The sequence below is a fragment of the Salvelinus fontinalis genome, chromosome 18 (genome assembly GCF_029448725.1).
Source record: "Salvelinus fontinalis isolate EN_2023a chromosome 18, ASM2944872v1, whole genome shotgun sequence".
Classification (NCBI taxonomy): domain Eukaryota; kingdom Metazoa; phylum Chordata; class Actinopteri; order Salmoniformes; family Salmonidae; genus Salvelinus; species Salvelinus fontinalis.
Window position 1 is genome coordinate 32,293,361 of NC_074682.1, and position 16,303 is coordinate 32,309,663.

Below are 16,303 nucleotides of genomic sequence, written 5' to 3' on the forward strand. Positions count from 1 at the left end.
GATTGGATTTAGTTGGTGTGCTGTTACAGTTACAAAGTGGCAGTGGGTTTGGCAGTTTTGATGTGCTGGCAATTTTTCAATGGCTTTTCTCCAGTTCCTAAATCCTGCACTAATGAAGGCAGCATCTGCTCTTTGGCCAAAATTGGCTTGAAAAACTGTCACGACTTTGCCGAAGTCGATCCCTCTCGTTTTCCATTTGTTTTGTCTTGTCTTCCCACACACCTGGTTCCAATTCCATAATTACATGTTGTGTATTTAACCCTCTGTATACCATATGTCCTTGTCCGGAATTGTTGATTGCAAGAGTTTGTGCACGTTATGTCTGCGAAGGTTTTTTTCCCATTGTATATATTTATTGTTTTTGTTCACAGTAATTTTTCACAGTAATTTTTATTATTAAACTGCGCCGTTGTAACACAGTCTTTGCTCTCCTGCGCCTGACTTCTCTGCCGCCAGTACGCACTCATTACAAAACCCTTGGCTACAGTGAAAACACAACACTCCTTTAATTGATGGATTAATGTAGCCAGGGGAAATCGCGAAACCATTTTTCTTGAAATGTCAACACTCTGTTGGCAAGAGTTTGCTGTTCTATAAATTGTGGGTGTGGCTGATATGGTTTTGTGCCATCACTGAGGTAACTGGACAATGCTGTGCCACTGTGCCCTATACTGGTGCTGCTGGCAACAAGGGTGACACCTCGTCCTGCCGTGGCTGTGACACTGTCCTCTGAAGTCTCTCTCCCTGGCCATTTCCCTTTCACCACCCTCACCGACTCACAGTCTGTCTCCTAAAAAATAAATAAGGTGTTTGCCATACTCCTAACTACCGGTACCCAAAACTACACAATTAATCACAACATCAATACCATTGCCTTAAAAAATCTTAGTTCAGTCACCAGTTAAAGTTGAGAGTGGGGGTATCCATGGCATTGTCCAATTATGTCCCTATTTTACAAGTCCAAAAAAGAGAGAACCTTTCATAATGTTGCCAAACAGACTCAACAAACTTACCTGAGACTCCCTGTCTCTGCCAGTCTGTCCCTGCCTATCTGTCCCCAGCTCTGCTGTCTGTGTGCCATCTGATGCCTGCTCTGCCTATTGACACATTTGAAACATTTCCATTAGTACTTCACTTCTTTCTTATGAACATTTTATCAACTAGTATATGAGATATTCGGCTACTAGGGTTCTTACTTAGCGTTTTGGTGTACTGAAAAATGTTCTGATGTCCATCTTTTTTATTTCTTTGACATTTTTCTATCTGGCTGGCTGGCTGGCTGGCTACACACACACACACAGTGTGCAGGTTATTTACAGTAGGAGATGTCTATCATCTATTATCATTCTATAATGGGCTTCGATCTACAAGGTAGCTAGCTAGTCAGCTAGCAAATGTGAAACGGATTGCAGTGACAAGGGTTGACAGCTGTATGAGTTCACCATTTACACAACGTATGCTGCAACCTTTCGTAATTTTAATATAGTTTATGCTTCCATTTTATATTGGCTGGCTTTCCACAATAGCTGAATTTGCTGAGCTAGCGAGCACCAATTCCGTTTCTGTGGTGTTTGCTATAATCTTTGCTATCGTCAGTTTACTCCAAGATCGGCACACAGGTGCTTCAAAGTCCCGTAGCGACAATTTAGCTTTTGCAAAGAGACCATTAAAGATATTTAAGACAATGGTAGAAGAGAGTGTAGTTCTGTTCAGTTTGGAGTTCAGTTTATCGCTAACCTTATCACAGGGACTTCGAAGCACTGCAGCTGCATAATGATCTTGGAATAAACTGACGATAGCAAAGAGGAGGGGGGGGGGGGGTAGTGAATCAAACCATTATGAGACAAAGGGCGGGAGTTCGCAATATATTGAAACTTAAAAACGCGCTATTAAGTGTCTATAATCAGCACAAGTGCTTTCATTGCGTATTATTAATATTATTGAAATTACATAGTTATGTTTACAGTGATATATTGGAGGGGGACAAGTCGTATTTTTCCCAGGATGGGGGGGTCGTGTCCCCCCCGTACCCCCTGGGATTTCCGCCTATGGGTGGTTTTATACTCTTTGGAAAAAGAGGGCATTCCATGATGCCGATGTAAATGTCTGTATTCACGGGGGCGTGGCCACTGACTAGTGAAACTTGATATGAAAACCCATGCTCTCATTTAGAGTAACATCACATTTCATATTTTCACAAATAGTTTCATATGTATTCATATACGTTTCACAACATGTAGATGTAAACCCCATAATTGAGAAGTGTACACAAACAAAGACACAGTAATGTGTGTTTCTTGCCCTTCATGTATCTTAAGTGTCCACGGACCACTCCCACATTCTCAAAAATATAAACATTGTTTAATTTTTCCAACTTTTGATGTTCAAGTGTGTCTCTGTGTTCCACAGTTTACATTCCAATCTCAAACACTACAGAGCATAGAGGCAGCGTATTTTACGACTGCCAAAAAACAGCAAACTTCACGCTCTCTCCCTCTACGAGAGAGAGCACGCTATAGAGCGGATCCACTGTAACCTGATCCTTCAGATCGTCACAGGAGAGTCATGACAACTCTTAATTGAGAAGGTTTTTGGGAAAGCCTTTACATCTACCAGAAGACTGTTGTCATTAGCATCATCGCTAACAGCTGCATAGTGACAGACAAAACTCACACACACACAGATAGTGTCATTCCCGCACCGTTGCCTCTTCAGAAAGGTAAAGGAAAATATGAATCACTTCTGCATTTTGTTTATGTCTCATCACCATCTTGGGAAAATTCATTAATGTTCTAATAAATGCAATACATTTAGTTGATATCCTACTAAATTCAATAAATTTTGTTGATATCCTTCTAAATTCAATACATTTTGGCTTCTACTGGGAAGCCAAAATGTTCTCAAAGTGCGCCTCACAAAAGGATAGTGTGAAATACATCAATTAAGATTAAAATTTTGATTACAACATGTGCATAGACTATAGTTGTTTTACCGGAATATCCAACAATGTTTTTTTCAATGCAGTGTAGGCATAGCCTATTGGACTAGTGTTAAAAAAACGAATTAAACATTAAATATGTGAATATGGGTTCATAGTGCAGCCTGAACCGAGGTCTCCATACCGAACGGTTTAGTACCAATATGTGTACCTTACACCCCTAGTATACTCTATACTCACCAATGGTCATATTGCAAAGTTGAATGTACACTATCTGGACTCTCTCTGGACAATTGTTGTCATGCTATATTTAGACATGATGATAACAGACATTCCTGTCTGACTGTCGTTAATATGCTACTCACCCTTCACTGGGTTTTGATGCTGACAGTCTTCTAAACCACAAATGTATTCTTCATCTTAGCACATGTGGTAGTTTGTGTCATACTCTCGCTCTCACTACCACATCAGCTCCAGCTCCAAATGCACATAGGCCTACACAGACACTTGCTTGCACACAGATGCTTAAATTCTCTCTCTCTCGCTTTCGCTCTCTCTCGCTCTCTCTCTCTCTCATTGGCTGCAGCTGTGGGCTTACAGTAATTCACATTGCAGGGAAGATCAGCTGTTTTTACATGTAGTTACTGTTTATGTACAGATTCAACTGCACAGTTTTGAAAACAAAAGTACCAATAGAAACATACATTCACATACATTCCAACCCAAAATGTGAAGGTAACTGTGCAGCCATCAGGGAGTTTGAGCATAGGGTGTTCTACAGCTGGATGCTGAAAAGTACCTCACACTTACATTACAGTGAGGCTCAATGCATTAGGCCAGTTATTCCCAAACTGGGGTATGGGGTATGCGCAATGCCGTCGTGTGTGATTTACATTTTTTTTTAAACATTTTCAAACAGTACATTTATATTTTCCAACAGGGCTATATGTTTGGGTGAGTTTTTTTTCTCCCCTGAGTAGCCTCATTTCAATGTCAAAAATAAAATTAAACCATCTAGTGTTCAGCTAAATAACAACACTGTCATGTTCCTGACCTGTTTGCTGTTGTTTTGGTATGTGTTTAATTGGTCAGGGCGTGAATTTGGGTGGGTAGTCTATGTTATGTGTTTTCTATGTTGGGTTAATGGGTTGCCTGGTATGGCTCTCAATTAGAGGCAGGTGTTTGGCGTTTCCTCTAATTGAGAGTCATATTAAGGTAGGTTGTTTCACATTGTTTGTTGTGGGTGGTTGTCTTCCGTGTCTGTGTATGTTGCGCCACACGGGACTGTTTCGGTATGTTTGTTCATTCGGTTTTTGTGTAGTCTGTTTTTCCCTGTTCTTGCGTTCTTCGTGTTACATGTAAGTTCTTAAGTTCAGGTCAGTCTACGTTGTTTTGTTATTTTGTAAATCTTTCCAAGTGTTTGTTTTCGTGTTTCGTCGTTTGTCTAATAAATCATTATGTATTCACAACCCGCTGCACGTTGGTCGAATCACTACTCCTCCTCTTCGTATGAAGAGGAGGAGGAACACCGTTACAAACACAATGTCAAATACAGGTAGCCTAGTCAAATAATTAACATCCAATTACATTAACCGTTACTCTCTCACGGGAAACCTTCACTCTTAAGCAGACATTTAGAAATGAAACATGACAATTTGAAAAATAAGCCACGGGAGTTTTTTGAGCGAGAATAAAGACTGCTTTCGAGTAGTAAGACATGTATAAAAGCAACAGATACCATTAATAAGAAAGGGCTAGAAGCGTCTTATATGGTGACCTACCGAGTGGCTAGGACAGGCAAGCCCCATACTATTGTGGAGGACTTAATTCTTATTGCTGCCGCGGATATGGCTGGGACAATGCTGGAGGAAAAGGCAAAAAAAACTATACGGACAATGTCTTCATCAAACAACACTGTTTCACGACACATCAGTGACATGGCAGGATATATTTTGAAACAATTACTGCTTTGCATACAAGCCAGTGAATTATATGCGTTACAGCCGGATGAGTCAACAGATGTGGTGGGCCTGGCACAGCTCCTGGTGTATGTCCGTTACGTTTATGGGGGGTCAATTAAGGAAGACATCCTCTTCTGCAAACCACTGAAAACCAGGACAACATGAGATTTGTAAAGTACTGGACAGCTTTGTGACATCAAATGGACTTTGGTGGTCAGGATGTGATGGTGTCTGTACTGAAGGTGCAAAAGCCATGACAGGGAAACATAGTGGAGTTGTAACGCGCGTGCAAGCAGTTGCTCCCGACACCACTTGGGTACAGTGCAGCATCCACCGATGCTGACAGCTTGAAATACGTTTTGGACATGACAGTGAAAATGGTTAACTTTGTTAAAGCAAAGCCACTGAACTCTCGTGTATTTTCTGCATTATGCAATGATATGGGCAGCGACCATGTAACACTTTTACAACAAACAGTAGTGCGCTGGTGTCAAGGGGCAAAGTATAGACACGCTTTTTTAAAATTGAGAGACGAACTTAAAGTTTTCTTTACTGACCATAATTTTCACTTGTCTGACCGCTTGCATGATGACGAGTTTCTCACACGAATGACCTATCTGGGTGATGTTTCTTCTTGCCTGAATGATCTGAATCTAGGATTACAGGGACTCTCCGCAACTATATTCAATGTGCGGGATAAAATTGAGGCTATGATTAAGAAGTTGGAGCTCTTTTCTGTCTGCATTAACAAGGACAACACATGTCTTTCCATCATTGCATGATTTATTTTGTGCAAATGAACTCAAGCTTACGGACAATATCAAATGTGATATAGCGAAGCACCTGAGTGAGCTGGGTGCGCAATTACGCAGGTACTTTCCCGAAACGGACGACACAAACAACTGGATTCATTATCCCTTTCATGCCCTGCCTCCAGTCCACTTACCGATATCTGAGCAAGAGAGCCTCATCGAAATTGTAACAAACGGTTCTGTGAAAATGTAATTTAATCAGAAGTCACTACCAGATTTCTGGATAGGGCTGCGCTCGGTGTTTCTTGCCTTGGCAAATCGCGCTGTTAAGCCACTGATTCCCTTTGCAACCACGTACCTATGTGAGAGTGGGTTCACGGCCCTCACTAGCATGAAAACTAAATACAGGCACAGACTGTGTGGAAAATGATTTAAGACTGAGACGCTCTCCAATACAACACAACATTGCAGAGTTATTGCAGAGTTATGTACATCCTTTCAAGCACAACCTCCTCATTAACCATTGGTGAGTTATTCACAATTTTTGATGAACAAATAACGTTTTATATGTAAGATGGCTAAATAAAGAGCAAAAGTATTGATTATTATTGTAATATTATTTGTGGCCTGGTCTTATAAGAGCTTTTTGTCACTTCCCACAAGCCAGGTTGTGACAAAAGCTCATTCTTATGTTTAATAAATATATCGTATAGTGTGTGTGTGGCAGGCTTACAATGATGGCAAAAAACAACATTTGAGAGTTTGATGACCCTGGTGCTAGTGTGGGTACGCAGCTGGAGGTTGAATGTTTGAAGTGGTACGGGACTATAAGAAGTTTGGGAACCACTGCATTAGGCAATCTGGATTGTGGGGGAGCATGAAAGAGCAAGATGCTTTATTTGTCCTAATAAGAACATAAAGTGAAGTCAAAACTATATCATATTTCAATTTTAATGTTTATTATTGCTACTTTATGCCATGTGGGATGAGTGCAGAATACTTTTTAACACATAAAAGTAAAAGTGCAACAGCGTTATAAATCTTAGCTTAAAATTTCATCAGTTGTTCTCTTTTTCAAATGCTTGGACTGGAGTTAAAGAGGTATCTATGTGTGTGGAAAAGTTTCAGGCTTGGTTAAACATGGGAAAATAGATTATTTATTGAGATAATATTGTATCAATTTTCCAGGTGCATGAGGTTGAAGCTGAACAAAGACGTGGAGGTGATGCTATTAAAGTTGTCTGCAAATATGAGAGAAGAGTCAAGGAGTTCACCTACCAGGTATCTAATCTTTATTTTCACGATATCCATCACTGTAGATACAGTGAATAGGGCTTTAAATTTTGTATCTCGAGAAGCATTATTGAGAATGTCTATAATGCCACAGACTGAAGAAGAATAAGAAGTATGTGAACAGGCTCCAGGATCTGGTGGACAAGCTCCAGCTCAAAGTGAAGGCCTACAAGAGACAAGCTGAGGAGGCTGTAAGTAGAATATAGTATAGTATATCACACTGTATCTCACGATGCACAGATTTGGTTCCATGCCGAAACGTATTTGATCGACGTGCACAGTTTCATCAATGTTATGTACGGTTTGAAAAACATAATACAGTAGTTACTATATGTTCTGGTCCTTTGAGACAAAGAAAAGTAAAGAATGGATGTTAATCTCTGTAAGCATAACAAAAATTCAGAGATCAAAATCTATTTTGTGGTTATTTATTGGGTTTCATAATATCCGTAATTTTTTTAATTACATTTTCCAAGGAGGTGCAGGCCAACACTCACCTGTCCAGGTTCAGGAAGGTGCACCATGAGCTGGAGGAAGCTCAGGAGCATGCTGACATCGCTGAGTCCCAGGTCAACAAGCTGTGAGCCAACAGCCGTGACGCTGGAAAGTTGAAGTACAAAAAAAAGACACTTCTGTGGAATGTAAAAAACATATTCCTATAAGTGATTCACTTACTATATCTTAATTTTTATTATTTTATCAATTTGTATTTATATTTTATTCTAACAACAGGTTAATCCCATTGATATAAATACTGTATCTATAACTTTACTGGAAATCATCATAGGTAAATCATGTTAAAAGCAAGCAGAATTGTATTAGTAAATAGATGTGATATTTTCTATTCTTTTGCAGGGCAAGGAAGCAGCTGAATAGGAGATGTGCCACAGATGAGACACACTTCCAAGCAGTCACACAATATGATCTTCTTGTGAAATGTCAACAGTGATCAAGTAAAGTCAAAACTTTCTCACATGCCTTTGTCTTTGTGGTTTATTCCATCAAAACAACACGTATTGTTGGTATATATTATTGGCATGAGAGAGGTGTCTTAAATGGCCGATGACCACTGGAACATCACCTTCATATTCATGTTTTGAACATCAAGTCATGAAATACTGTATGCTGGTTTACTATCACATATTCAGTATTTTAAATTGATAAACAAAAATAGCACTCCTAGGGGCTCACAAGGATCTATTAAATCTTCTGTACATAAACAAGTCTTAATTCTAATCTTTATCATTAATGCCACACCTAATATTTCTCAGGAGATAAATTTAGCTCGCCATGAGTCCATCGGATTCCCTGTTGACTACATATTAAACAATTTGCTCAAAACAATAATTTGACCTGCTAACAGTCCTTGATCTAAATCCACAGATGTCTCTAAGGCTTATATTGTTGTATGTACTATTCAAGTCGAATTTGTAAACCCCACTCCATATTGACAACGTCCCATGTTAACTCCTGAGAGCCATCTGGCTCAATAAGGTGAAATGATGTCATGATAGCTACAATCTTGATCAATGTGGTTATCTTTGATTTATTATCTCACCAGGTCCTGATGTCTTTAGCACCATGAACACTTCTACCCACATGTCAACATTCACCTGTAAAAAGAGAAGCAAATAGCATAAACTACCAGACCTCATCTGTACCGTGCTTTCGCTCTCACTGCAAAAACTCCCCCTAGTTCGTCCCCCTCCCTCCAACCCCATACACACACACACACACACTGGTGGTTGCAGCTGTGGGCAAAGGCTGCTTTGAGCGGACATATTTCATAATAAGGAATATCAGCATTTGGCTTTAGCTGCCATATGACCTCCGGCATGTTTGAATAGTTTTGTCATAGTAAATAAAACACTGGACACATTGCTATTAACACACTGTTCTTCTGGTCAGTTATGTGTTTGGAGTAGAAAATGTCCAAAGCTTACAAATACTATATTATATTTACCATGTTAATAATACATAATACGGAGATTGGTGGAATGGGCTGAGAAAAGAAACAGCAGGAGCGGAAGAGATACTCTGAATGATCGGCTATGAAAAGCCAACTGACATTTACTCCTGAGGTGCTGACCTTTTGCACCCTCAACAACCACTGTGATTATTATTATTTGACCCTCCTGGTCATCTATGAACATTTGAACATCTTGGCCATGTTCTGTTATAATCTCCACTCGGCACAGCCAGAAGAGGACTGGCCACCCCTCATAGCCTGGTTCCTCTCTAGGTTTCTTCCTAGGTTCTGGCCTTTCTAGGGAGTTTTTCCTAGCCACCGTGCTTCTACACCTGCATTGCTTGCTGTTTGGGGTTTTAGGCTGGGTTTCTGTACAGCACTTTGTGAAATCAACTGATGTAAGGCTTCATAAATAAATTTGATTGAATAGCAGAGGGGTGGGATTAAAAAGCTCATTATCGGTAATATTTATTACTGAAAACACTATGTAGATGTTTGAGTACTATCTATCCAAAATGTAATGGGTGTGTGTGTATATACAGTACCAGTCAAAAGTTTGGACACACCTACTCATTCAAGGGTATTTCTTAATTTGTATTATTTTCTACATTGTACAATAATAGTGAAGACAACAAAACTATGAAATAGCACATATGGAATCATGTAGTAACCAAAAAAGTGTTCAACAAATCAAAATACATTATACGTTTGAGATTCTTCAAAGTAGCCACCCTTTGCCGTGATGATAGCTTTGCACATTTTTGGCATTCTCTCAACCAGCTTCACCTGGAATGCTTTTCGAACCGTCTTGAAGGAGTTCCCACATATGCTGAGCACTTGTTTGCTGCTTTTCCTTCACTCTGCTGTCCAACTCATCCCAAACCATCTCAACTGAGTTGAGGTCAGGTGATTGTGGAGGCCAGGTCATCTGATGCAGCACTCCATCACTCTCCTCCTTGATCAAATAGCCCTTACACAGCCTGAAGGTGTGTTGGGTCATTGTCCTGTTTAAAAACAAATGATATGCCATCTCATCTGGTTTGCCTTAGAGCAGGGGTGTCAAAGTCAAATGGACGGAGGGCCAAATAAAAAATTTAGCTACAAGCCGAGGGCCGGACTGTTCGAATGTTCATTGAAAATTTTTTAAATGACGCATATAGTCTAGTGAACCTAATTGAACCTACTGAAAACCTAACAAATATATTCCAATATGATCAGATGAATAAAGCAATATTTTCTTATGGCTCTGTCAGTAATCTTTAATTTTCAACAGACACAAAAGACAAATTTCCTTTATATAAAAATCCCCATAACATGAACATTAAATGAAAGAAACCGGTATTCAAGGCACCATCAGTAGCCTATATTTTCTATTTTAGCAAAAGTGGGCTAAATTTACTTCAAAGAAAAAAACAATAATAGCAATTTTCTATCATCCACTCAACTGAAATATTTTTAAAATATAATTGGAATGAAATACAATAAAATAAAGTGCAAAAATCTATTAATCAAAAACAACACTTTGTTTAAGGAGAAGTAACATGCAGTGAAAACAAATATTAAACTTTAACTTTTAAACTTGAACTGAGTAAAAACTCTAAATATGTGATTGCACAGTAATGTTCACTTGTTTGAGGTTGAGGGTGATACTTGGTGGTGTCCCATCTTTTCCACAAGTTCATCAATGTTCGGGGTAAGGCTCTGAGCTGAGGAAATCCTCAGAATTGAGTGGAGGTGTTCAGCAGTAAGTCGACTTCTGTGTGATGTTTTGTTCAGGTTCATCAAAGAAAACAGTTGTTCACACAGGTATGTGCTGCCAAACATAGACAACGTTTGAGCAGCCTGGATGCGCAGCTGGGGCATTGTGTCGGGGAGGAAACGGGCGAACTCCGCAGCACCCACTGCCGCATATTTTGCCCTCAGTGCATCATTGCATTGGAGGTCAATCAACTCCATTTGGAGGTTTGGTGGTGAGCTTTCCACGTCAACAGCAAATGGGTTACCGAGCAGTTCCAACCTGCTTTTTTGTGCTTCAAAGTCAGCAAATCGGCGTCGAAAGTCAGCGGCAAGCATACCTATTTTATCAGCCAACTGTGCGCTCGGGAACGCACTGGTAGAGAGCTTCTCTTTCATGGTCTGGCAGCTGGGAAAGTGGCTCAAATTTTCTTTCCGCATCTGCGTCTCCCACAGAGTCAGTTTGGTTTTAAATGCCTTCACTGTACTGTACATATCAGAGATGACATGATCCCGACCCTGCAGCTGCAAGTTCATTGCATTCAGATGACTCGTAATGTCACACAGAAAAGCCATTTCACACAGAAACATTTCGTCTCGGAGTTGTGTTGTGTCTTTCCCTTTGCTGTCCAAGAACAGACAAATCTCCTCACGAAGCTCGAAACATCTTTGAAGCACCTTTCCCTGGCTTAGCCATCGCACCTCTGTGTGATAAGGCAAATCACCATGCTCCGTTTCTAACTCCGTCAGAAATGCCTTGAACTGGCGGTGATTCAAACCTTTGGCTCTGATAAAGTTAACTGTGCGCGTGATGATGCTCATTACATGCTCCATTTTCAAGGCTTTACCGCACAACGCTTCCTGGTGTATGATACAATGATAAGCTGTCAGCTCACCTGTCGCGTTTTCCTCTTGCATCTTTTCCCGTATCTTCGCCACCAGTCCGCTCCTGTGTCCACACATCGCAGGTGCTCCGTCGGTTGTCAAACCCACAAGTTTTTCCCAAGGCAGCTCCATCTCATTTACACATCTTGACACCTCTTCATACAAATCATGCCCCGTAGTTGTGCCATGCATAGGACGTAAAGCCAAAAACTCCTCTGTCACGCTTAGGCTGGAGTCCACTCCGCGGATGAAAATTGACAACTGGGCAATGTCAGAAATGTCGGTGCTCTCATCCACAGCCAAGGAATATGCAATGAAATCTTTTCCCTTTTTCACAAGCTGCTCTTTTAGATTGATGGACAACTGGTCTACTCTCTCGGCAATGGTGTTTCTGCTCAGACTCACATTTAAAAAGAGTTGCCTTTTTTCTGGGCAAACTTCGTCACAAACTTTAATCATGCAGTTTTTGATGAAATCCCCCTCCGTAAATGGCCGGGCTGATTTAGCGATCTCTTCTGCCAAAATAAAACTGGCCTTGACAGCAGCCTGGCCTTGTGATTTGGCTTTTTTGAACAGAGCCTGTCGAGATTTGACGCCTCGTTTTAATTCCTCTGCCTTTTGTAGCCTTTGTTCCATGTCCATATTCTTGTTTTTGTCCGCGTGTTTCGTTTCATAATGTCGTCTCAGATTATACTCTTTCAGTACCGCCACACTTTCTCCACACAGAAGACACACAGGTTTTCCAGCTACCTCCGTGAACATATACTCCGACTCCCACCTTGTTTGAAACCCCCGGTTCTCAGTGTCCACCTTCCGTTTTGCCATTTTTGATGGGTATCTGAAAGTTAATTTTACTGTGATGCTGACGACTGCTGTGCCAATAAATATTGAAATGAAGCAGCCTACTGCTCGGTGCGTCCCCGTTGCATTGTGGGAAATGTAGTATTGGTGCGTGTAAAAGATCTGCGGGCTGCCGGCTTGCTGCGGTCTGCGGGCCGGTTCTAATAATAAATCAAGATCATCCCAGGGGCCGTAAAAAACCTTCTCGCGGGCCGGATGTGGCCCGCGGGCCTTGACTCTGACATATGTGCCTTAGAGGGACTATCACTGCAGAATGCTGTAGTAGCCATGCTGGTTAAGTGTGCCTCGAATTCTAAATAAATCACAGACAGTGTCACCAGCAAAGCACCACCACACCATCACATCTCCTCCACTATGCTTCACGGTGGAAACCACACAAATCAAATCATATTTTATTGGTCACATACACATGGTTAGCAGATGTTAATGCGAGAGTAGCGAAATGCTTATGCTTCTAGTTCAGACAATGCAGTAATATCTAACAAGTAATCTAACAAATTCACGACTACCTTATACACACAAATGTAAAGAGAAGAATAAGAATATGTATATATAAATATGTATGGATGAGCGATGACCATGCGGCATAGGCAAGATGCAGTAGATGGTATAGAATACAGTATATGCATATGAGACGAGTAATAATGTAGGATATGCAGACATTATTAAAGTGGCGTTATTTAAAGCGACTAGTGATACCTTTATTAAATCTATTTATTACATTTATTAAAGTGGCCAGAGATTTGAGTCTGTATGTTGGCAGCGGCCACTCTATGTTAGTGATGGCTGTTTAACAGTCTAATGGCCTTGAGAGGCTGTTTTTCAGTCTCTCTGTCCCAGATTTGATGCAGCTGTACTGACCTCACCTTCTAGGTGATAGCGGGGTGAACAGGCAGTGGCTCGGGTGGTTGTTGTCCTTGATGATCTTTTTGGCCTTCCTGTGACATCGGGTGCTACAGAGATCATCCGTTCACCAACTCTGCATCTCACAAAGACACGGCAGTTGGAACAAAAAATCTCAAATTTGGACTCATCAGACCAAAGGACAGATTTCCACCGGTCTAATGTCCCATTGCTTGTGTTTCTTGGCCCAGCAAGTATATTCTTCTTATTGGTGTCCTTTAGTAGTGGTTTATTTGCAGCAATTCGACCATGAAGACCTGATTCACGTAGTCTCCTCTGAACAGTTGATGTTGAGATGTTTCTTTTACTTGAACTCTGTGAAGCATTTATTTGTGTTGCAATCTGAGGTGCAGTTAACTCTAATGAATTTATCCTCTGCAGCAGAGGTAACTCTGGGTTTTCCTTTCCTGTGGCGGTCCTGAGAGCCAGTTTCATCATAGCGCTTGATGGTTTTAGCAACTGAAGAAATTTTGAAAGTTCTTGAAATTTTCTGGATTGACTGATGTCTTAAAGTAATGTTGGACTGTTGTTTCTCTTTGCTTATTTGAACTGTTCTTGCCATAATATGGACTTGGTCCTACTTGGTCACAACACAACTGATTGGCTCAAACGCATCTAGAAGGAAAGAAATTCTACAAATAAACTTTTAACAAGGCAGACCTGTTAATTGAAATGCATTCCAGGTGACTACCTCATAAAGCTGGTTGAGAGAATGCCAAGCGTGTGCAAAGCTGTCATCAAGGCAAAGGGTGGCTACTTTGAAGAATCTCAAATATAACATATTTTGATTTGTTTAACACTTTCTTGGTTACTACATGATTCCATATGTGTTATTTCATAGTTTGATGTCTTCACTGTCTTGGAGCTGTACGGACAATTCCTTTGACCTCTGACAATCACTGTCAACTGTGGGACGTTATATAGACAGGTCTGTCCCTTTCCAAATCGTGTCCAATCAATTGAATTTACCAGAGGTTGACTCCAATCAAGTTGTAGAAACATCTCAACGATGATCAATGTAAACAGGATGCACCTGAGCTCAATTTCAAGTCTCTTAGCAAAGTGTCTGAATACTTCTGTAAATAAGGTATGTTTTTTATTTTTAATACATTTGCAAAAAAAATCTAAAAACCTGTTTCCACTTTGTCATTATGGGGTATTGTGTGTAGATTGATGAGGAAAGAAATGTAATTTAATCAACTTTAACATAAGGCTGTAACGGTAAAAAAAAAGAAGGGGGAAAAAGGGAATGGGTCTGAATACTTTCCAAATGCACTGTATAGGATGGGGTTCCCTAGGTTGCTAATTTGCCTGGGACGGGGTCCCTGTGCAAGAAAAGGTTGAAGACCCCTGATTTACATTGTTTTTATCCCATAACGTATATAAACCCTCGATTGTGTATGCTATGTATTGGCCGTTGAGGCTTTGAAGCAACCGGCCAGCCATATTGGCACTCAGTAGGAGCAGTCCTTCACTGGAATTAATGGAATTCTACAGTATTTCAATAAAAAATTAAGGACAAAATGACACACATTTTAGTATTTTGTTGTTGTAGTGGGGACGGTAACATTAGTACTCTAAAAGAAAAATGTTTTATATGTTTAGTTCACAATTTAAAAGTATGCATTAAGGTGTCTGCAATAGAATAAATGTCAAAACTAAGTAATAAATGCATTTCTATAGCTTCTAATATATTTTTTTAACAGTGGAGGAGTACCAAGGGCCTCCTGCGAGAGGCAGGTTGAAGTGGCCAGAGTCAGAGTAGTGTAGAAGGTGTAGTATGCTGAGTGAGTAGTAGATTTGTGCCAGCACAAAGGGATATTTATTTATTATTCAGTAAGGTTGGTTTCATAGCATTCATAGCAATGTGTCACGAATCCCTTTTACCCAACAATCTAGGGGGGATGGTAATGGGACCCGTAACATAACTCATTCAAATTATAGTAGTGACAAAGTAAGAGTGAGAACGAAATAACCACGACAACTAATATCTACAGTCAAACACTCAGGGTTTATTTACAAACACACGGTAATGGGGGGAGCAGGAAAAGGGGCTGAGCTGGACCCAAGGAAAGAAATAAAAAGTATCCACAAACACCCCTAAGCTAGACTAGCCTACTTCACCAACAGCTAACTAACCAAAAATACAGTGGGTGGTCCGTCCAGTTCTAACTAGTGTATTTAACAAAGTTTACCTACGGGTAGTGTATGCCCATGGGCGACCTGTCTGGTTACCCCCTTTTCCCACTATCAAAGAAACACTCAAACACCATAACAAAACAATACTCACAGGTGGGGACAAAGTGACATGTAGTTGCAAACCAAACAAGTGATATACAGACAGATGGCATTGACAAAGAGAATTGAGCTCTAGAGAACACAACTGACAGGGTTTTTAAACCAAGGGAAAGGGGTAGGAGAAAAGGAGCAGGTGTCTTCTGATTGATGACTGATTGGGGAATGATGATGTCACCTGTGAGTAGGGGAGAAGGAGAGAAAAGAAATACACACAGGATACACACAGAATACCTGTATCCGTAACACAATGGTTATCAAAATAGTGATTTATTATTCAGTAAGGTTGGCTCCTTAGTGTTCATAGCAATGGTTATCAACTGTACTGCAGAAATGGAATGTAAATCACAGAAAATATATTTTGTAGTGGCAGCTGCAGAGATGGATTTGGGTATACGAGATTTGACTTCAGAAGAGTTACAAGGTGTGTTGAGGGGTGGTGTCCCGTCCTCCCAGGCCGTTGGCATCGTAATGACTGTATGTCACAGGTGTCAAACTCATTCCACGGGGTCCGAGTGTCTGCGGGTTTTCGCTCCTCCCTTGTACTTGATTGATGAATTAACATCACTAATTAGTTAGGAACTCCCCACACCTGGTTGTCTAGGGCTTTATTGAAAGGAAAAACCAAAAACCTGCAGACACTAGGCCCTCCGTGGAATGAGTTTGACACCCCTGCTGTATGTGGTGGTGTTTCACTTCTTAGACTAGAGCA

At 40.6% G+C, this 16,303-nt stretch overlaps 2 protein-coding genes across 2 annotated transcripts; one reads left to right on the forward strand and one right to left on the reverse strand.

Annotated features, from left to right (window-relative positions):
- Positions 1-2,561: 2,561 nt before the first annotated feature.
- Positions 2,562-7,919, forward strand: LOC129815976 (myosin-7-like). Its single transcript, XM_055870181.1, has 5 exons — positions 2,562-2,719; positions 6,840-6,932; positions 7,039-7,135; positions 7,421-7,585; positions 7,800-7,919. Exons 2-4 carry the CDS (start codon positions 6,844-6,846, stop codon positions 7,526-7,528), a joined length of 294 nt encoding a protein of 97 aa, XP_055726156.1. The 5' UTR covers positions 2,562-2,719; positions 6,840-6,843; the 3' UTR covers positions 7,529-7,585; positions 7,800-7,919.
- Positions 7,920-10,535: 2,616 nt separating this feature from the next.
- On the reverse strand, positions 10,536-12,631 carry LOC129815977 (general transcription factor II-I repeat domain-containing protein 2-like). Its single transcript, XM_055870182.1, has one exon. The coding sequence runs from the start codon at positions 12,355-12,357 to the stop codon at positions 10,537-10,539; it is 1,821 nt and encodes a 606-aa protein (XP_055726157.1). The 5' UTR covers positions 12,358-12,631; the 3' UTR covers position 10,536.
- Positions 12,632-16,303: the final 3,672 nt, after the last annotated feature.

Excerpts from the sequence above, each read along its gene's own strand:
- LOC129815977 (XM_055870182.1), bottom strand. The coding sequence starts at position 12,357 with ATGGCAAAACGGAAGGTGGACACTGAGAACCGGGGGTTTCAAACAAGG.
- LOC129815976 (XM_055870181.1), top strand. The coding sequence starts at position 6,844 with ATGAGGTTGAAGCTGAACAAAGACGTGGAGGTGATGCTATTAAAGTTG. Across the intron at positions 6,933-7,038 it reads TCAAGGAGTTCACCTACCAG|ACTGAAGAAGAATAAGAAGT; the intron begins GTATCTAATCTT and ends ATAATGCCACAG. Across the intron at positions 7,136-7,420 it reads AGAGACAAGCTGAGGAGGCT|GAGGTGCAGGCCAACACTCA; the intron begins GTAAGTAGAATA and ends ACATTTTCCAAG.